Source organism: Siniperca chuatsi, linkage group LG12, assembly GCF_020085105.1.
Source record: "Siniperca chuatsi isolate FFG_IHB_CAS linkage group LG12, ASM2008510v1, whole genome shotgun sequence".
NCBI lineage: Eukaryota > Metazoa > Chordata > Actinopteri > Centrarchiformes > Sinipercidae > Siniperca > Siniperca chuatsi.
This window is the reverse complement of record NC_058053.1, coordinates 20,890,180-20,911,517: the sequence shown is the minus strand read 5'-3', so window position 1 is coordinate 20,911,517 and position 21,338 is coordinate 20,890,180. Positions and strand designations below refer to the sequence as shown.

Sequence of the window (21,338 nt, the reverse complement as noted above, 5' to 3'; positions counted from 1 at the left end):
AGTATGACAGTGAGCCTGGTGTCATTTTACTGATAAACACACTTTACTTATTCTAATGCAGAATATTGCATAGTTGTATATCAGCTTACATAGCACACCAAGTCAGTAGCTGCACCACAAGCAGGATACCAGTGGTTAGATAGCTGTTATCCGTGTCACTGTTCCACTGTTGTGCACAGTTGCATTCAACACCAGGTGTGCATCATTCCTGCAGCAAGTGAAAGGGATGATACATGTATAGTAATTCAACATATATAGTTAACTACCCTACAGTATATAAAATAATAATTCCAATTAGCTCCACCTTTACCTATACATTAAATTACATTTCAGTTTACACCTTAATGAATCAGTGATAATAATCAAATTTTATGTACATCATTTTATGACACTCTGAAAGGGGCCATCCTGTATTATGACTACTTTTACTTTTGATGCTCGACTATATTTGTCTGATAATACTAGTAAAATTTGGTATTATCTATTGTGGTATTACTACTTTTACTTAAGTAAAGGGTCTCGTTATTTCTTCCACTACCGATAAAAAGGCAAAAAACTGAACAAAGACCGCCTGTCATTTGTAATCAAATGAATGCAAGACATGATGATTTGTGTGCATGATTCACATGTCACATTTTAATGGCAATAAAAGCATCAAGGAAGTTCATAGTGTGAACCACACGCGTGTCACCAAATCCATGTTTGCTCAGCAAGTCTGCATACTGGCTCTCTGTCCTCTCTATCCCCTCAGTCTGGGCAAGCATGTTCAGAGACTGCAAAGCAGAGTAGGGTGTCAGTCCATCCAACATGGTCTCAGCTATGAGCACTGCACATCCTAGGGGCCAACAAAAGAGATTGTTCAAGACCTTATAATGAGTAGAAAAATTATAACAAAATAATAATAATAATAATAATAATACAATTTGTTTCCAATACTTAAAACATATTTTTTTCCACTTAATCTGTCTTTACACAATACAAAAAAGTAAATGTTAAAACAAAGACTCCTTTTAATGGCAAGAGGCTGGTTTACAGACTCACACTTAAAAACATTCCTGACCTTAGTCCTTGATTCTGGCAAAAGTTACTACAGTATATATCACAAGACCTTCCATATAGTGTTGAGGGTGTCAGTCACGCTTTGATACAGAGCATGGCATCCAGGAGGTTGTCTGTATGTCTGACATGTGCTGTTATGAAACCATGGCTCTTCAAAAGCAGACTGTATTCTGTCGCACTCCTCTGTTTCCCCACGCTCATGCTGAGGGCCTGGAGCAGCCCACGACTCGGGCCCCTTCTGTCTTCATCCAGGAAGATCTCACTTAGCAGGAGTCCACAGCCTGGCATAATGGTGCAAGGGCATGATGTGTATGCAGATGTACAACTTTAGAGCACAATAGTGGTGGTTTTGTAATCCCTTATCCCCTTGCATTCCTTTGCTTTAGGCAAAGAACAAAATCAAGAACAACAAAACTAGCATCAAGTTGGTATTTTGGCTTTGAACTAGCCAGCTTCTTGCAAAGTGTTGTTTTACATGTCACAATAACAGGTTACAGCTGTGTTTCTCAACCAAGTCCCACTGAGTCTTACACTGAAACTAAACAGCAGCAGATTTTACATATGATTTTACCAGAATGTGGAAGCTAATCAGTGAAATCTATTGCTACAGTGTCGCTGTTGAAATGGAAAACTGCAGAGTCCTAAGTTTCACTGGCACATGACTGAGAACATTATACTAAGCATATGTCAATAATACATTTGGAATTATGTTAGCATTCATTGTTCAGTGAAAATATGTAGTATAAAAGATAAAAAAAACTAAATAGCTTTTACCTGGTGTGCACACATCTGCAATTTTACTTAGCAGAATATGCACTTCCTCATCAGGCCAGTCATGGAGAATTCTCGCCAGGATGTACAAGTCTGCTTTGGGCAACTCATCTTTAAAGAAGTCTCCTGTTTATGCAGAGAGAACAAAGCTATGAGTTATGGTCACAGAGTGAGTGAGTTGTTACTTTGATATCCAAAACCCACAGAATAAGCTAATTACACTGCATTAGCCAACATTTTATCATTAAACATCCACAGTCAAGACTGTATTTTGATGCAGATACACAAACTGACCTGCTACATATGATACTCTGTTGTCTGTGTGCAGAGGATGGAAATGTTCACTCATCTCAACAACAGCTGGCAAGTCAAACACTGTCACAGACAACCCAGGATGGGCTTTAGTAAACTCATAGGCCATGGCACCAGTGCATCCTGGAAAAAAAAAAAGATTACATGTGAAAGAATGGTTTATTAGTCAAGGACACTATTTTAACCTTTACATTCTGTCTTTACCTCCAAGGTCGCAGGCAGTTTTAAAACTGGAGAGGTCAAAGGCTGTTGCTACAGCTTTTCCTGTAACTTTAGCAATGCTGTGCATGGCATTCATGAATCTCAGTTTGACTTCTTGACTGTTGTAGAAAGTATCCTTTAATTAGAAACAAATGACATAGAGGAACAAATAAATAAATAGCACCTGTAAAATAGTTTCATGTTTTTCTCCCATATTTTATCCATCTGAAGCTGAACTTGGAGATAATCACCTGAAACATATCCTTCGATTTCTTGCCAAAAGCCTTCTCATGCTGGTTGGTTCCCTGCCGCACAGCATTCTCAAGGTGGGAGAAAAGAGGCCACACTGTGTCATTACAATGCTTGATGTAGCCCTGCAGCGAAAAAGGAGCATCTGACAGCAAAAACTGCGTGGCTAGAGCTGTGTTCTCGTACTCTGGCTTCTGGCATGCTGGGAGCAGAGACACCATAAAACAAGTGAGAGGTTCATTTTAAGTTAAATATTAAATGATATCTCTTTATAGGGACAGTTCACTCCACAATCAAAAATACATATTTTTCCTCTTATCTGTAGTCAGGAGGCGATTTGTTAATTTTGAATAAATAGGCTGGAGGGCGAAAGAAACTATCTAACTATCGAAAGACTATAGAAGGAAAACAGTTCCTACATCAAACTGCTCACAACAAATCTGTGGATTATCTTGAGTAACCGGGTCATGATTTCTGGCAAGACACATGTATTTTTTTGCCACTTTGAGCACCACAAGCTGAGTGCCATATAGTTCCATTATATTAAAAAAATACAGAAATCTCTACAGCCGATATCTCCAAAACTCACACTAAAACAATCTAGATAGATAAATAGCACTACAGGTAAGAGGAAAAATATGTATTTTTGATTTTGGGGTGAACTGTCCCTTTAAGGTGTGAAAAAGTGATCATCATGTAATGATCAACACAGATGAGTGCTGACGAACTTCTCGTTTTGCTCTTCAACAGTCCCAGAGACACACAGGCTTCCAGCAGGCATTCAGTCCCCTTCGCAGAGGCTTCAATCTCCTGGGCTACCTGCTCTGCATCCAGCCCTGGCCTGCTTTGTAGCAGGTCGAACACACACAATTTGGATGCGGTGAATAGTGCCTGGAACATTTTGGGAAAAGCAGAATGGATACAGAAGCAAAGTGCAATTTTATTTATGTGAATGTGATATGTGATTCTAAATTACCTGATGTTTGCAGTTTGCGTTGCGCTTGTTCAGGGGGCTCACTGAACCCCCTAGTGGCCATAGCCAAAAATGCATGTATGGATTTAAATTTTATCATTTTTATAATAACACAGAATTAATAATTGTTTGTAATGCTTTGCTCTATAATAATACATACTAAGGGTTAACTAATTTGTGTGACTTTGATTATTTACATAAAACATTGTTCTGGTCTAATTCTGTGGTATAGTAGCCTGCATGGGCACTCTCACACGCGTACCCACAACAGGCAAAGAAGGAGCGGTTACGCGCTTCTTCAGCTCACCACCACTGCCTTGAAAGAAGACTTTTTGACATGATCAAATAATGGATATAAGCTGTTTCTTTGCGAAACTAACAACACCAGCTAGGCCCAGAGAAGAAACTGCCAGTGCAGAGACTGAGTCAAGAGGTTGGGACAGACAGCCACTGCTTCCCTTAGCTAGCGGCCATAGTCTACATATGCTGTCCCTAATGTACACACAGCATTTATAGCCTAGTAGGGTTGGACCGATTCAGCAGTGCCATTGTCTCTCTCTACCATCATATCATCGTGATTTAAAATGGGCACACTGTAACCTACACTGTACATTTACTGCCACTAGACAACTTCACTGCTAACCTTTCCCTCTGCTCCAATCACCAACACCTGTCTGCTCTGAGTACAGTCACCGTCACTCTCTTTTTCGCTCACCCACACTGCCCTGTCCCTTAAAAGGAGCCATACCACTGATGTCATCGTCCATCACGATGTTTTACTGTGGACATCATCATATGCCAATTTGGTAGACATCACCCAACCCTACGCTGCCACCTGGTGGAGATCCCAATACACTACAGACCTCTCTGTGTCTTAACATACAGCATATGCTATGGTTCATATTAGACGCCACGGGGTAGGTCTATCAACGAGCCTGTAAGGCTCATCGGGTTTTGCAGTTTGTGCAAGTTCGGTTTCTACAGTAATTCTCGCAATATTCCATCACTCATTGAGCATATTAGTCGGGATATGAAAATGCACCTGCGGGTATCCTGATTATTAATTTTCATGTAAACGAAGCCTCTGATATACACATTACATTTCGTCTAGATTTGTTTTTTGTGAACCCCCAACCTTAAAGTTCAAACTGCGCCTATGGAAAGAAAGCGAGTGTATTTCCCAAAATGTTGGACTATTTCTTTAAGTTGAGCTAAATGCTTCATTACATCCTCTAGAAATCAACTACAACAATGTCAATAATTAAAAGTTATATTTCACTATGAAAACACATCACATAGAGCTTTAACAATATAGGAATTTACATTAATCTCTAATTACCTTTGAGGCTTTGAATCCATCCATCAGTTCAATGATTTGCTGCAAGTCCTCTTTTTTCACTAGGGGATCACTGTCCTCTTGCTCTGTCACATTGAGCTCAGTCATTGAGCTCAACTGTCCTCTGCTGGTTATCAGTGGTAATGTTGTATTCTCAGAGTCTTGGAACTCAGCCTCTCTATCATCTGTATGTTTAGACAGGCTGTTGACCAAGATCCAGGAACTTTCACCCACTTCACTTTCACTGCTGTTCTTTTTCACCTATAAGGGGAGACTGTTACTTAAAAATAATGACAAAAAGGTAACAGATTGTGCTCATAGGCTGAGAAAAACTAACCTTATGGACGGGACTGGCTGAAGGGCTGGATGAGGGGTTGTGTTTGGCTGAAGAGCTGGAACTGTGGCTAGACTGAGCTGGCAGGTTGGATGGGGGCTGAATGAGTATTGAGGAGGTGTGAGTGCCGTTGTGGCTCAGGCAGACAGATGGACTTTCCTCGTCCAAGGGGGAAGTACAGTGGTTGTAAATAAGGTCAAGCTGTTTGCAGAAGTGGTTGAGGGGGAAACCCACAACATTGAGGAAGTCTCCATGGACATATTCCACTAGCATGCCACCAAGAGCCTGAATACCATAGCCGCCAGCCTTGTCCCTGACACACACAGACAAACATTTTACTTATACAGCAACATTTACACTAAGATTAAGACAAAAACATCTGCACACATACATAAAGGGGTTGTATGTGCAGAACAAATCAAACAATACACTCTTGCTGACCAAAGTCAAGATTTTATTTCTTGCTGACACAATCCCTGGCCTGTCCAAGAGGCCAAAGCAAACACAAAACTCAGGCATCAAAGTCCAAAAATCAACAGGTTCATGGGGCCCACAACCACTTGAATGACCTCCATTGATCAAATGCTTGGTTAGGTTACACCAAGAGATAATAGCTATTACATATGTGCATATGTGACAGTTCAAGCGTTCATACTCACATTGGTTCACCGCTATTGATGTACTCCCACAGCATATTTTCTGAGAGATCAGCAAACTTCACCTTTGTTTCTTCGTAGAAGTCAATCAACTGGTAATCCACTTCTTCGTCTGAGAAGGGAGGTTTAAAAAATGAAACGTGCCCATTGATGGAAACGCTACATTTGGCCCTCCCATGTATTAATTTTATTTATTTATATATTTATCCACATATATTTGCAAAACTGGTATGAAATCAACCTACAATACTGTATAGCTTTTCCGCGCAGATATTCTTACTGGACATTTAAGAAATAGAAAATAAAAAAGTACCTCAAAGGGCTTAACTGTTCTAACAAGTTTGCTTCATCAAATTTCTATAGAAAACAAATTCTAACCATTATTCAGTTGTAACTTACTTTCTTTCTCATGGCAGAGGACAATAGCTACACCAGTAAAGACACTGTGCTCTTTACCACTCAAGCTGGAACATAAAAATAAAGAAGAGAGAAACTGTAAAAATATCCTGTCTGTTTTCGGTTTCTGTTATCTCAGAAACAGGGAAAATGACACTGACCTTGACAGCATCCTGTAAGCATCGTGTTTGTCCACTGGCTTCTCCAGAATCATGCCATCTACAGTCTGTGGAATTGAAAAACAATGAAGAGTGAATAAAAAAAACATACAACCTATATTGCAGAGAGTAAGCAGATAAAATACAGTTATTCTTTTTTCCTTTTACCACAATAGTGTCTGCTCCGATTACTATGTCTGGAGTCTTCAGGTGTTTCTAAAGCAAATTAATACACAATATGTTATCAATGTGTCATTCAACAGGATAATATATAGACTGTATACTGTCATACACAGATGAGCTTAACTCACAAAGGGCATCCTCCTGGCCACCTCCAGGGCCTTCTGTTTGGCTGTCTCAACAGCATATTCATGAGGTGCTTTGAAAAGTCCCTTGTCAAGAGTTTCTTTGAACCAAGATGGTACCATCTCAAACTGTAAGCCCTGAAATATAGGAGAGAAAAATGCAACAATAAAGTTATACTCCACACTGGATTTTTTTAAGCTGATATCAGTATTTGAATCAGCCTTTTACATAAACATATTTTGTTTAAAGAACTGTGACCAAAATATGTACTGAGTGGGATATTTTACAGTTGAAAAATAAACTTGTCAATGCTCTCTGGTGAACAAACAGCAACACTGTTTCTAAACTACCTCGAACACATCACACATCTTCTGTACTGCAATTTCTTGTTACCTTTCGACCAACTTTATATATATATATATATAAGATATATCTGCCATAAGATAATATTGGCCAATATATAAGTCCGGCTAATTTATGGGTTCATTATCATTATGTTCATTATCAGTGAAGACATTATAAGTCAAAGTAAGAGATGTGACAAATTATTTATTGGTCATTCAGCCTAAGGTTTCTCAACCATATTGTTAGGACTGCACATGAGCTTGCCTGATACAGTGATTGGATCATGAAAGATTTACAAGACACATAAACCTAAATTTGTTTGATATATTATTATTTTGTGTATAAAAATCCATAACTATGATCTAGGCGGTGTTTATATGATGCATAGATTCACATGACAGCTTGACAAGTATCTAATTGCTGAAGGCAAGATTTCAGAAAAGAGAAACCTTGTTCCAGCTTAACTCGATATGTACAATTTTATGTGTTCACAATCAAACAAAATGTGCAGCTGTTGTGATATATCTACAATTCCTACGAGTTTAACCAGAGGGAAACATACTGCATTGCGGAGAATCTCCAGTCTCCTAGGAGAAGCACTTGCCAGCACGACCAGTTTACCAGCGAGCTTGGAAATGACAGGGTTCAGCACCATGGTGGCCTTCTTGTCTAACTTCCCCTAAGGTGATGAACAGAGTTAAACATTATAGATGTGGCCTAATTTATGTAAAAGAGATGACTGCAGCTGTTCAGTTATGCACTGTCACTGAGGACAGGTGAATATAGTGCTGAAACAATTAGTTGATGAATTAATTAGTCAATCGACATAACATCAATTTTGATATCAATTAATCATTTGTAATTCATCAAGGAAAATTAACAAACATGCACTGTTTCCAGCTTCTCAAATGTGAGGACTTGCTGCTTTCCTCTGATTTAAATCATTTTGAATTGTATATTTGGGGTTTTGGACAGTTGGTTGGACAAAACAAGCTATCTAAAAGGCATCACTTTGTGCTCGGAGATATTTTAATGGGCATTTTAAACGATCAGTCTATAATCAAAGTAGCCTAATCGTAATCGTGCAGCCCTAGGCCAACATTTCTCTTAAAGACTAATACATTCAAAAAAGACAATGAGCTGCTGCTGTCAGTACTGTAAAGACATATCCACTCACTGCATTTACATAGAGTGACTTCATGCATAAAGGTAGCCATGTAAACAGTTACAGCTTTTCCAAATAACTGTCTGATGCTAATGTGTTTACTGTGGCAACATGTGGCTTCTCTGAAAGTAGCCAAAGTTATTAGCTTAAGGTTATATAATAATGTTTTAAGCATATAACCTAATAATATAACATACGACATACATAGTTCACAACTCTGCTATCCTGAATATGTTAACCTGGTGTTAGCTATCAGCTAATATGGGTTGTTCTGTGGATTTTAAGTTCTGTAGTTAACTAGAAGAAAAAGCTCCTGCGATCGAAATGTTACTGTAACGTTTGGTTAGCGAGTTCACACAAAAAAAGGACACAGTAGAATAAACAAAGTCATTAAAAAATAGTGGTGTGAGCGTTAAGTTATATTATAATAGCTATGCAGTGTATCTCTTACCTGCACAAATCAAGAATCTGACGGGGATAGCTCTGTATAGCTGCTTGCTAGGACGACCAACGTGACGTGACAGCGCATACGTGATGACGTTTCATAATGTGGGCGGACCCACCATTCGCACACTGTTAGTAGCATGCAAGTGCAACATGCAGCTACTAGATTACTTCTACTACTATTACTACTCCTACTCCTACTACTACTACTGCTTCTAATATTAATAATATGACAATAACAACAACAACAATAATAAGAAGAATACTAATAATACATTTATTTTTTAGTAGAAGAAAACAGAAAATTAAAATAAGAACAGACAAATTTCCAGCTACATAAGGTGAAAAGGTCACCTACACCCATTCATAGGTAAACACAGTACACAGTGATTTACAGAGATATGTACAAATATAATGTTCAGAATGCAAAAAAGTCGACTGTTCGGGCAGAGAAGGATTATATAATACAAATATTTCATTCACATTTTATCTACACTTGGTGCATGCTATATATTTTGTCAAAATAACTGTTATGAAGCTTGTGGCAGACATTAAAATACAAATACAATAACTGTTTTTTCACTCAATAACACATAGGGTAATGCAAGAATAATGATTAAGTTTGCAAAGAGACTCAGCTGCTGTCCATGTTCATTTGTTCTGTGGTGCACATAATAAAACTGAAGTAAACTGTTTTTGAAATTTGACCCAAAGACATTGTAAGGTCTTGACACACTCAGGGCAACACTTAACACACACTATCTTTCTCTCACTGCCTTTCTCATGTCTCTTTTACTCTTTTTTCTTTTTTCTCTCATTCCGTCTCGCTATGCTGTGCTGTATCATACTGTGGCATCAGTGTCACCTTGCTGTTTTCTCTCCTCGAAAGTGTAATGTGCCGAGTACAAACTCTCTTTATGCTCCATCTTCATTGAGTCCGCACTACTCAGGCTGTGCAGATTCATTATCTGTCTCAGCTTTTGTCGGAAATCCTTGGATGCAAAGTAGTAAATGAACGGATCGAGGCAGCTATTCAGGCAGCTGAAAGAGAGAGAGAGTTTGTAGGCCGTGTAGAGAGACTGCTTATAGAAGAGTCTCAGCACAGAATGAGCGAACAGGAGGATGTTGCTGGGAGCAAAGCAGAGGGTGAAGACCAGGAGAACAATGATAGCCAGACGTATTGCTTTCTCTTTCTGGGCGGTCTTGGAATCTCTGGCCAGTTTGCGTATGACACTGACATAACAGAATGTCGTGACACAGAAAGGGAAGAGGAAGAGGACAAACACCATGCTGAAGAGAAAGGCCGCCCAGGCTGACACGGTCGGGAGCATGTCTTTCTTCAACACATCAAAGCATGTGGTAATCCTGAGTTTAGGAATGTGAAAGGTCAGGTCTGTGGTCATCAGTGGATACAGAACGCTCAGGACCAAACCCCACATGAGAAGGCAGCTGATGACAGCGATGGACTTCTTCTCCCTGGTCTCCCTGAACAGCATAGGCCTGACGATGCCCAGGTAGCGGTCAATTCCAATGGCCATCATGGTCAGGATGGAACAGTACATATTGGTGTAGAAGACGAGGGTCAGTAAACTGTAGGTGGATACATAGAAGAAGAGTGTTTTATTTAATCTCTGGTTAAAGCAAAATGATCATTAAACATATAAAGCTAAAGCCAGCAGCAGGTAAGCTTAGCTTAGCATAAAGACTGGAAACGGGGGGAAAAGTTAGCTTGGCTCTGTCCTAAAGTAATAAAATCCACCTACCAGCACCTGAAAAGCTCATTAATTAACAGGTTATATGTTGTTTATTTAAACCGAGGTTTAAAAAAGACCATTTGTGGTTTTATGGGGGGTTATGTGCCATCCATAGTCCAACTAGTGGACTATGGATGTACACTGAGTATCTGCAAAAATAACGCTTGGCCTGACAAACACAAGGTTGTCCACATTTTTGTGGATTTCTATTAAAGACATCAATACTATATCAATACTTTACCCTCATCCTGTAATCATAAAGAATACCTGCACATCTTGGGTCCCAGATTCCAGTGGTATCCTTTGAGCTGATAGACGATCTGAAAGGGCAGGGCAGCGCCAAGGGCCAAGTCGGTGAGGGTGAGATTAATCATGAAGATGATGGAGGGAGTCTTGGGGGAGGTACGGAAGAGGAGAAGCCACATGGAAAGGCCATTTCCTACCAGGTTAATGGCAGTGACTATCATGTAGATGACAGAGGTGGCAATGCTGGTGTTCACATCCTGAAGCATCGACAGGGTAGCGTTGTCAAGACTGATGTTGCTGGAATTCCCTGTCATGATTGGATGGAAATGGCCTCCCATCACCTGTGTGCCAGGGTTTAACAAAGACTTACAAAATGCTGGTGGAAATAAAGCTATATTATATTAATCTTAATTTATGCACATCATGTGATTGTTTGTTAATTGTTTAATATCTGATTGAGAAAGCATAAAACATCAACCAACATAAAAAAAAAAACTTTGTCTAGAGTGATGCACTCAACTGAATGCAATTCTCTTTTTACATGTGCAAAAATGTTTGATCTCAAGGTGTGAAACAGATTCTGTAGCAGATATGGCATAACTCCATTAGTCTGTGTTTTTGTTTGCGTGAGAGTAGCACATGTGTCGGGTGGAGTTTTCACACAGGAAAAGGACATGTTCGACTAGAAAGTGAGGGGTGCCAACTGTCTGTGGGTAGCTCGCGTTCGATTCACACATGTAAAAAATCACAAGTGCCAATGATTATATTATAAATGGCTTAAACTGGGGGTTGAGACTAAACTGAATTTCATCTTAGTCTCACACTCCAGTATCATCTTAACCCTTCAATGCGGGTAGTGGATACAAACACTTTCTCTCACACGTGGTGCACATAGTAGTGGTAATGGGGTAGGGTTACCACAATCCAAATGGAGGTGGAATCAGCAGACACATTGTAATTTTCACTGGAAGTTATGCAATGGAAAGTACACCATTACTGCAACGATCAGGATATTAACAACATTTTTTGGTAACATATCAGAAAAACATATTACATTGCAATTTGGCTTAAAATGTGTTTTTTCTTCTTCTTCTAAAAATAATAATTAAGTTTGTTAGGTTTATTTATTTTCTCTTCTTTCTCCCTGGACGATTATCAGTTGTATCACTGTAATGGGATCAAGCATTTCTTTAACCTATGTACAGTATATTTATGCTATGATGTTTATACATTTATACTTTCACAACAAATTTATTTGAGTGTGAGACCCATTTCAAGTCAATATTAAAAATGTAAAAAATATATTGATCATAAGGTTAGCACTTCTCCTGATAAATCTCAGTAAAAGTCGGTTGAACACTCACCTATATGAACATGGAGGCAGACAAGACAAGAGACAGGTAGACATATGAGTGCCAGTTGTAGATGGAGGTACCGATATTGTAACTGCTGAGGAAATGGGGTTACAGTGCCAGAGAGAGAGAGAGAGAGGAAATGGATCATGTGACAATTTTCTACCAACTTCAGAAACAGCCATCCGTTACATTCAGGCAATGACTAGTTGATTAGTAAGACACGCACATGTCATAGACTCCCCACATAGTCACTGCACCGAGAACACACATTTACTCATCATGATTACCTGCGTGATTGCCTTATTCCTCACCATGTGGTTTATGAATTATCCCTACAATCTCTAAAACTATACAGTTACACATGGGAAAGTCTTGGGAGTTCCTGACATGTCAAAGAGTGTTACTTTCACTTTTACACATTATCAGTCATATCACTGCTGTGATGTAAATGGAAAGAACCACAAGGAAGATGTCAGATACTTGTGACATGAATGCAAATGCAGAAGAAATAAATCCATATATGTGAGTTGAGACTGATTTGAGTCACAAAGAATAAAGACTATTAAATGTATCTTAAGTAGTGCCAAGTCACCATAAGAAGGGTTTGAGGTGTCAGTAAATACCCACTATCCTCTACAATTCACACATACACACACACACACACACACACTCACACAAACACACACACGTGTGCTGTATTAAAGTGTTGTTGTAAAGTGAAGTGAGAGCACCAAATTTCAACTCATCGCTCACAAGATTCATGGGGTGTGTTCTTATGCTGCTGGCTTCCTGTTGATTAAGACGGTTCTGCTTTATCTGGTTGACGGTGTAGCAGACACCATCTGTGAGATTAGTCTGATTATTGAAATAGAGAACAAGAATTAAACAAGATAGTATATCACCTACCGTACCACTGATCTTAGAGAGTAAAAAGGCTGAGATTTATTTAAGCTTTGGATAATCTGCCTACACTATCACTAATGAAACCGCCAGGCATGTCTACACCCACTAATGCTACTGCAAGATACCGCTGTGTATTCATACATTGCTAACTATAACTGACTCATATCTGCCATTTGTAAATGTGTACTATGGCCAGTGCTGCGAACAAATGCTGCCTCACCCAAACTGTCATAAAACTACCACAATGACTGAAAAACCGTTTAGTCTTTTATAACGGTAGAAGAGCTTTATTTTCTCACAATTTAAAGAAAACAATGATACAAGAGGTATGACAGACAAATGTTAGGTCATGTGCAAAGGTAATATAAGGCTTGTTAAACAGACCATATTACTTTATCAATATTTGTGGCTTTCCCATTACATTACGTTGACTGAATCAATAGAAAACCATGCACACAGCATAGAAAATTCATTGTTTTCACTTATCTGTCTTACTTTGCAACTTTACATTTTATTTCTAGGAAATGCTTTATAGAAATGTAGAGAACATGTTCTTCTTGGCTCGTGGGTGATCATGTACAAAGCTTTTCACACAATAAGATTCTTTCTATGACACTTTAGAATGAGATGGACCAAATGTAATAAGACACATAAAAATTTGGAAAAGCGCTAAAACATTGACGTTGACAACGCGTTGACATTGTCCTCCTCATCAATAATTCTTATCCTCTTTCACCTTTACACACAAAAATACACACAGGATTTCATCTGTTAAATTTTCTACATCCATTGTTTGTAAGTTCTACTTACATTATATGCCATTTTAATAAAATCTATAGGATTATTAAAAACATCTAGTCTACAAAGACTTAGTAACAAGATCTGTTGCAGAGGATGAGGTCATGGTTACACCAGCAAATTGTTGATGGATACCAAACGTGAGCTGCCTCTTGGAGGGACGCACTTCAAAAACACGATGACCAGAAGGGATGACACTGGACTGCCTCACGTGACAAAACTTTGATGAAATTGCAAACTAGCTAGCAGGAGGCAATTTCAAAAAATAAGACACATATATCAATCTGTGCATTTGAACCAAAATAGTTCATGAAATAAGCAAAATAATTATGAGAAATCGAATAAACTGTTGTGCTATCATAAAGGTAACTACTGTTTGCCCCTGTTGTCAGTATTTTTCACATGGTTTATTCCAAGGATTCAACTTAATGGTATACCTATATAATTCATTGAATACGAAAAAGTGGGACAGTTAAAATATCTATTGTGTGCTAAAAATGTTCATGCTCCAGCAAAACAAAAACATTGACCAACATTCAAAGTTTTGACTTTTATTACACCTAATACTGATGAAAATGACTAAAAGACTGTTTGCTTTTGAAGTGCCGTTCTCCCTCACTGAAGTATATTATATTTAAAAGCTCAATGATAACCAATCAAACATGTCACCATCAACTTAGGCTGAAAAGCTGAATAATTTATTTGTATTTTCTATATACATCCAGACTGCTCACTGTTCATCTTTGCTTTTCTCAAACCCCTTTTCCAGCCCTGTTGCCAGAGCGACCACTTCATAACAATGCTCTGTCCCGGATTCAGGTGAGTGGCCCACAGGGATGCAGTCATAGCTTTTGCCTGTTGAGCTCATGCGCTTCCTGTTGCGTGCACCTGGCTGATAGAGCTGCATGGCTGGACGGTCCTGCAGGGAGACAAGAGAGCAGGGACATGGGAGAGACAAGCAGCACACAATTTCAATATTCATATTATTTATATACATACTCATTCATTTTCTTTATCCTGCTTATTCTTTTCCAAGTCACACAGGGCTGAAGTATCCCAACATGCCCTGGGCTAGCAGGTACAGAAAACACCCTGGTTGTCTGACATCACAGGCTGTTAAGTCACAAATATCACACCCAACTCCCTGAGGAGTTTCAGCTACGGCTCAGAAACGCTACCACAAAGTTATAAAAATAAACCTCCCTTTAGGTCTGTCAGCCTTTTCTCTCCAAACCATGATTGAGGGCTGAACAAAGAGACAACCTAGTGAGTTAAAACATTTTACCCCTATAGTCTTATTTTATTTGGTTTATATTTCATGGATTTGTTTAATGGATTGCTTTGTATAGCATTTATATTTGATTCCAATGTTTATTAAGGCCTGAAGAAGCACCATAATGCCAGGCACTTCCGTACGGAGACACATCTCCATTCAAATGTACATCAGTAAGTGAACATGTTGTCGTTCATGCGGCCACAACATTCAGCACTGATTCTGACAGCCTTTAATTCAGCAGTACTTTCAGTGTGTTGTTGGTTCAAACTGTCACGTCCAGTTCACTGTGAGCCATCACGACTAACATCATAGTAGTTTTTTCACAGGCCAAACATGCCGTTACCCTTATGAGCAATTAAGGGTCTAACATTTGCCCCATTAGCATGTATTTGTTCTGTGGGAGGAATCTGCAGCACCTAGAGGAAACTTATATAAACACGGGTAGCCTCGACACAGAAAGACTGAAGCCAAGAATCAAACTCTGTGCCTCTTCGTTGTGAAATTAAATGTCATGTAATATGGTTAATTAAAGGGATAGTTTGGGTTTTTTGAAGTGGGGTTGTATGAGGTACTTATCCATAGTCAGTGTATTACCTACAGTACCGATTACCAATGGTGCTATCACTGTATGAGAACTTGCACTAGTATATGCAACATCTGAAACGCAGTTACATCATGAGAAACAAAGCAAATAGTTGTCACCTTACCCCCCATCTCATGCTCACCTTCTCGCTCACCTTGTTTCGGAGGCGTTCCTTCCTGTTACCCAGGTCCTCCCTGTCCTCCTTTCCCAGTTTGTCTCCACTATCAGGGCAGTAAGAATAGCCATGATGGTGCCCCTCTTTCTTGGCTCGGTCCTGGCAGTAGCCCTTTCCCCATTTTGTCTCATCTTTGCGGCGCATAAACTTGTCAAATTCATAGTGGTGTCGCTGTCGTTTCCTCTCTTCATCTTTCCCACGGTGATCCTTATCTCTCTGTCTGCGGCCATGTTGCTCTCTCTGCTCCTTGTCACTCTCAGGCTGACCTCTAGTGGTCAGAGTAGAGATTGCATAGACACCAGATACATAATTATTACACAAACATAGTTGTTATTATGAGAATTCTTGGTACCACTTTACACTATATTTTGAATTTAGGTGTTGGGGCTGCCTCCCTTTTTTCATTTGGCTCACGAATTGTGCCTTTAATTACTTAATTACCACTTAATTAGTGGTTAGGAAATAATATGTTAATGCTTTACAGATCAGCAATTATCCATTAGAATAAATAAAATGAATATTTGGATTGGCATTTGGTTGTGAGCTCACACTTATGGATCCTTTTTGGCTGGTATCTATCCTCTACAAATGTCACCTAGCTCTTCAATTAATCAGGACAGACCCTTCCCATAGACTGACTGACCTCTGACCTTACTAACTGAAAACTGCATGATTGATGTTTCATTGTAACATGGAAATATATCTATAAGTGTAGGCTGTATTGATCTCCTTGGTAAAACATTGTGGGTTTTTCAATTTATATTTTACGATATCAAGCTGCAGTTATAGATGTTAATATTTATATATTCATATTTATATAGCTCCACAGTCTTCTTTCAGAAGGTAAGGAATCCATTATTAAATGGAAGGGTCCCTTCGGTTTTAATAGGGAGCTTGTTAAAAAGACAAAGCAAGCCACATTGGCAGAAGATAGACACACCATCAGGCTGCATCAAAAAGATTTACTATTAAAGTTACTAGTGCTATAAACCCTAGGTATGCCTGAATGTAAAGTGGTACATCTCACAGAAAGCCCCCTGTAACAGAAAGTTGTGCAGCTACAGTGAAGGATTTCACAATCCTTACTTGTCTTTGGGGTCCTTTGACTTCATTTGTCCTCCAGCTTTCTCCCATTTGCCTCTGTCTGTCTCTCCAATGTCACTTTTGTCTTTCATTCTGTCTGAATCCACATCATCGTCTCTGTCACTTTTCTTCAGGAGCTGGATATGCAGATAATACAGGGAAACTCCATAACTACATGCTACCACACAATCCAAACATCTAGGATAAACAACTAAGGATGAAAATGATTTTTAGTGATGAAGAGTTACCTTGATTTTGATGTCTTTATCAGACAATTTCTTCTGCTTCTCTGCCTCTTTTCGTTTGCGTCTCTCCTCCTCTCGTCGCTTTCTCTTTTCCTCCTCCCTTTGCCGCTTCTTTTCAAGCTCTCTTCTTCTCCTCTCCTCTCTCTTCTCCTCTCTTATTCTCTGTAAGAAGAGATGTGGCACATGAGAAAAGATTCTTCACATTTGTGAATTTGTTTCCATTTAAGCTTTTTTTCTTTCTTACCTGTTTCTCAATTTTCTTATTCTTAATGTACTCCAACAGCGGTGTTGTCCGTTTGGCTGAAACCGAAAGAAAAGGAGAGAAGTAAACAGACGTTCATGTTCTGAATCTTGAAAGTTATTATTATGATTCACAAGAAAAATAAAAAAAAATAATCTGTGCATATGGTACTGTACCTATGAGCTCTCTGGTCTTGGCCTCTATCTCTCCCAGCAGAGTCTCAGGGTTGGCCATCGACTTCTCCTCATCACAGGAGTAATTCTCCAAGAATCGCTTATATTCCGGGTCTGAGGGAGTTTCAGGGCCAAGATGAATATGAATTAAAGCAACATGTTTTATCATCAAAAAATCCCAAATATTGATTTTCTGTACATCTTAAAACCACAAAGGAACAATAGATTTACAAGCTAAGATAGATTCTAATGATGGCTCAAGCTTTATATTTCAGTACCTTCTTCAATGCTCCCAGCTTTGGCATCTTTCTTTTTTAGCTTCTTCTTTGAGATTTTCTGGAAGGGGGCAAACTCTACCACTGCAGGATACTCCTGGCCTGAGTAAATATTGAAACAAAAGACCGGTCATCATTTAACAGACTAGCTATCAAATAGTAACAATGGCACCAAAAGTGCTAAAGCCACCTCTCTGTCCACACAATTCAGCCTGTAGCTGTAAAACAAACACTTCTTTGTTTGCATTTAATACAGCAGAACAGATTGCACTGTGTGGCCACCTTCATCACCACCATACTGGCAACAAAGTCAAACTGAGTTTAAACAAAATCAAGAAATACCCTTGTTGTCAATGAAGACGTAACCATCAAACCGGTCCCTAAACAGCAGGATATCGTCAGGGTTTTTAAAATTGATATATGCTCTGCAGAACAGGTGGGGATAAAGACTGTGGAAAGAGCCAAAGAGAAAGAGGGAGAAGTCATGAACATTCTCATGTAAGGGAAAAAGCAACAAGATTTGGTATCATAAGCATCAATAAGTTATTATTATTTGTTGTTTGGTTAAAGCATTTATCAAGATTACCTTTGATCAGCTGGAAAGAACTCAAAATAGTCATAGGATGGAAGCGGACTGAGCTGTTCCTCTAGCTGGTCCTTTGACAGGTTAGGTGGAAGCCTTCGAATCACCACCTGTAATCAATAATTTATATATTATTTCTTCAGTTTCCAAAGGTAAATACCAAATATGTTAGGCTAAAAACAAAACAAAAACAAAACATGGAGTCTTGGGTTTGAATATTTTTCAACTAACAAGGGTTGGAACAAGCTGAAACTGAGTATACAGATATAATACTTTCTGATAGAGTGATACAAGATGACTTTTTGTAACCTTAAAGATACTTAAAGGAAAATATAAAGGGGAATTGTTATTTTATGTTAAGGCCTTAAACAGAATACAAAAACGTAAGATACTCAAATGTACACAGACAAAATAAGCATTTAGAAGGTATCACTTTGGGCTCTGGGACCTGCAGATGGACATCTGTCAAACGTTTTGACATTTTATACACTAAAACATTACTCCGATATAGTGTAATAAATACGGAATTAATCATATTTACATGACACCTTTGCAACTATTTTTACTACAGGGTAAATGAGGGTTTAGGAGTCTAAAACCGGGATTACAGGGCGTGAAATGTTGAGAGAGAGAGAGATGAGTGTTACACCATAATTTACGAACAATATAAATCATTGCATCAAAAAAAAAAGTCAGAGGGAAATGTGAAATCTATGATGATATGAGGTTATAGGTCTGGCTGACAGATTGGAGAAACTGCGGGATCGTCGTGAATCCTACAATGAGCCTACTCCTGCCGCTGTCCGCGGTGCTGAAATGATCCCACCTCCCTCCATGCCTCCTCCATGTCTGTTTTCCATACAGCGTAAACAATGCGACACATCGCAAACGCTCGACTACCCACCTTAGTAAAAACCTCTTTCTTCTCCTCTCTCTGCTTGGGGTTACCGGGAATGTTTTCCTGCTCTTTTGGGATGTCTCTAAACTGTATCTCGACGACGCTTTTCGCCTTGCCCACGGTCATTTGGTCCTTTTCTGACCTCATTTCTCTCCATCGCCCTCTCGCCCGTGTTAAGTCGCTGTGTTCTCGCGAGAGTATAGTAATATCGTGAGTGGAGAGAGATTTAAAAAGGCAGCTTTGATATAATGCTACTCTGTCTGTAGCATATACCTCCTGGGACAAAAAACAAAAAAAATATGAGAAATAAAAATATATATACCTCCGGAGACGTCCACAGCTACTATTAAAGGTGTGAAACAAAGACAATTTTCATTTTTATCAATGTCAAGGGGAGAGTCCACCTAAAATATAAATAAGGCTGGGAAGGGTCTCCTGATTTTTATAAAATGAAATATAAGATTCAGCCTCCCCTCCCCACCCCAATAATTCTCGTACTGTCCCTTAGTTATTTTCATGGTTTTAGACAGCTCTTGGGATGCTTTAAGGTGCCATTTAGGTCTTTTAAAGCTTTTCTGTTTAATTCTGATTTTGTGGCATATTTTGAGTTACCTGTCTTGTGTTGCTTGTCTGTAACTAGCTGTTATTGCTGCCTATCTTGGCAAGGACACTATAGATAAATCAATAAAATAAAAATAAAAAAGTGTATTGGAATCAAAGATTTATGTATTGGTGGAAGAAGTAGATCTTTTATTTAAGTAAAAGTAGTACAATACCACAGGGTAGAAATACTCTGTTAAAAACAGTAAAACACAAGTAAAAGTCAGGCATTTAAAATGTTACTTAAGTAAAAGTACAAAAGTATTAGCAACAATCTAGCTACTTAAAGTACCAAAGGTAAAAGTACTCATTATGCAAAACGGTCCATTTTAGAATAATGTTTATTATTTTATTTGATTATAATTATTGATGCATTAATGTGTACATCACTTTAATGTTGCAGCTGGTAAAGGTGGAGCTCAGTGTAATTTACTTTATATTCTGCTGGGTAGCATGTGAATTTCCCCCATGGGAGGAATAAAGTCTTATCTAAACCTCTAATAATACATCATCATTTATTTGTCGATTATACTTTGTATTATTAATCTGAATCAAATTCAATCAGCGCATACACAGAACACTACTTAGTTAATGGTCGTGCAGCTGTTTTTTTAAAATATCATAATCAATGATAAAATATTCAAACAGCTCAGAAACGCATTTATTTCTTTAAGATCGCATCCAATGCATGCAGCTGACATGCTGGCCGATTTTCACCATAGATGGGCTAAGAAACTGTTTTTTTGTTGTTGTTTTTTTGCAGCAAACACGTACATGTAGTGTGAAAATAACCCGACTCCCACTTGTTGTACTCCACAATTTATGTCCCAGTGTCACGCTATAACTGCAGGTTGGAGTTAGGCAGTCCCGGTGTCACCGTGCAGGTCCGGATTAAGGGTGGGGGGCTTCATGCTGAACTGATTCGCACTGTACGAGCTGCCTGGAGCGACGCTGCCTGCAGAGCTCCAGGATTCCGGGTAGGAGGACTGGCTCACTGACCGCCCGTGGACATCTCGGCAGGGAACTGCAGGGAACATCGGACGTTAATTTAGCAAGGTGGTGGCTGAATTCGATGCACTGCTTTTTCCTGGAATAACATGCTGTCATATCTTCTTCAGGACATTTTCCATTTACACAAGCAATCATCGCACGCCATATGGGGAATGCATTTTTATTTTTTTTTCTGAGCACACACCAGACATGAAATCCTTACAAATGTATTTGAAAGCAATTTCTTAAGCAGGATTACTAAAAAGCCTGGTGGACAACTTCGCCACAAATTGGCTTTATGAACTGACCATAAACTCACCACTGAGTAAAGTTCGCCTGCCATTGCTGGTCTCCACACACAGCCGCGGTCTCTCTGGTGTCGACACGGAGCTCTTCAGGCTGGGAACAAAGGTGGAGCAGGTGTCCATGTCCCGGCAGACCTTGTCTTGGGTGTA

The 21,338-nt window shown here is 39.0% G+C and overlaps 3 protein-coding genes across 8 annotated transcripts; all 3 read right to left on the bottom strand.

Moving 5' to 3' along the window:
* Positions 1-605: 605 nt before the first annotated feature.
* On the bottom strand, positions 606-8,815 carry asmtl (acetylserotonin O-methyltransferase-like). 5 transcript variants are annotated; one of them, XM_044217491.1, is made up of 16 exons: positions 8,713-8,815; positions 7,659-7,775; positions 6,757-6,888; positions 6,614-6,661; positions 6,449-6,513; positions 6,291-6,355; positions 5,895-6,003; positions 5,239-5,548; positions 4,905-5,162; positions 3,321-3,483; positions 2,595-2,794; positions 2,347-2,479; positions 2,125-2,265; positions 1,834-1,956; positions 1,109-1,340; positions 606-835 (listed from the first exon to the last, which is right to left on the bottom strand). In XM_044217491.1, the coding sequence occupies exons 2-15, from the start codon at positions 7,749-7,751 to the stop codon at positions 1,135-1,137; spliced, it is 2,046 nt and encodes a 681-aa protein (XP_044073426.1). In that variant the 5' UTR covers positions 7,752-7,775; positions 8,713-8,815; the 3' UTR covers positions 606-835; positions 1,109-1,134. The 5 variants fall into 5 exon arrangements, with proteins under 5 accessions (XP_044073426.1, XP_044073424.1, XP_044073425.1 ...); XM_044217492.1 differs by having other exon boundaries at positions 609-835; positions 1,113-1,340; XM_044217489.1 differs by having other exon boundaries at positions 606-1,340.
* Positions 8,816-8,959: 144 nt separating this feature from the next.
* On the bottom strand, positions 8,960-12,205 carry p2ry8 (P2Y receptor family member 8). The gene is made up of 3 exons (XM_044217898.1): positions 12,070-12,205; positions 10,727-11,046; positions 8,960-10,295 (listed from the first exon to the last, which is right to left on the bottom strand). The coding sequence occupies exons 2-3, from the start codon at positions 11,041-11,043 to the stop codon at positions 9,548-9,550; spliced, it is 1,065 nt and encodes a 354-aa protein (XP_044073833.1). The 5' UTR covers positions 11,044-11,046; positions 12,070-12,205; the 3' UTR covers positions 8,960-9,547.
* Positions 12,206-13,234: 1,029 nt separating this feature from the next.
* upf3a (UPF3A regulator of nonsense mediated mRNA decay) lies at positions 13,235-19,489 on the bottom strand. Of its 2 annotated transcripts, none has more exons than XM_044217833.1 (10): positions 19,300-19,489; positions 18,399-18,505; positions 18,155-18,261; positions 17,816-17,914; positions 17,541-17,651; positions 17,368-17,423; positions 17,127-17,285; positions 16,882-17,015; positions 15,763-16,063; positions 13,235-14,680 (listed from the first exon to the last, which is right to left on the bottom strand). In XM_044217833.1, exons 1-10 carry the CDS (start codon positions 19,438-19,440, stop codon positions 14,492-14,494), a joined length of 1,404 nt encoding a protein of 467 aa, XP_044073768.1. In that variant the 5' UTR covers positions 19,441-19,489; the 3' UTR covers positions 13,235-14,491. The 2 variants fall into 2 exon arrangements, with proteins under 2 accessions (XP_044073768.1, XP_044073769.1); XM_044217834.1 differs by having other exon boundaries at positions 15,775-16,063.
* Between the last annotated feature and the right edge of the window lie 1,849 nt (positions 19,490-21,338).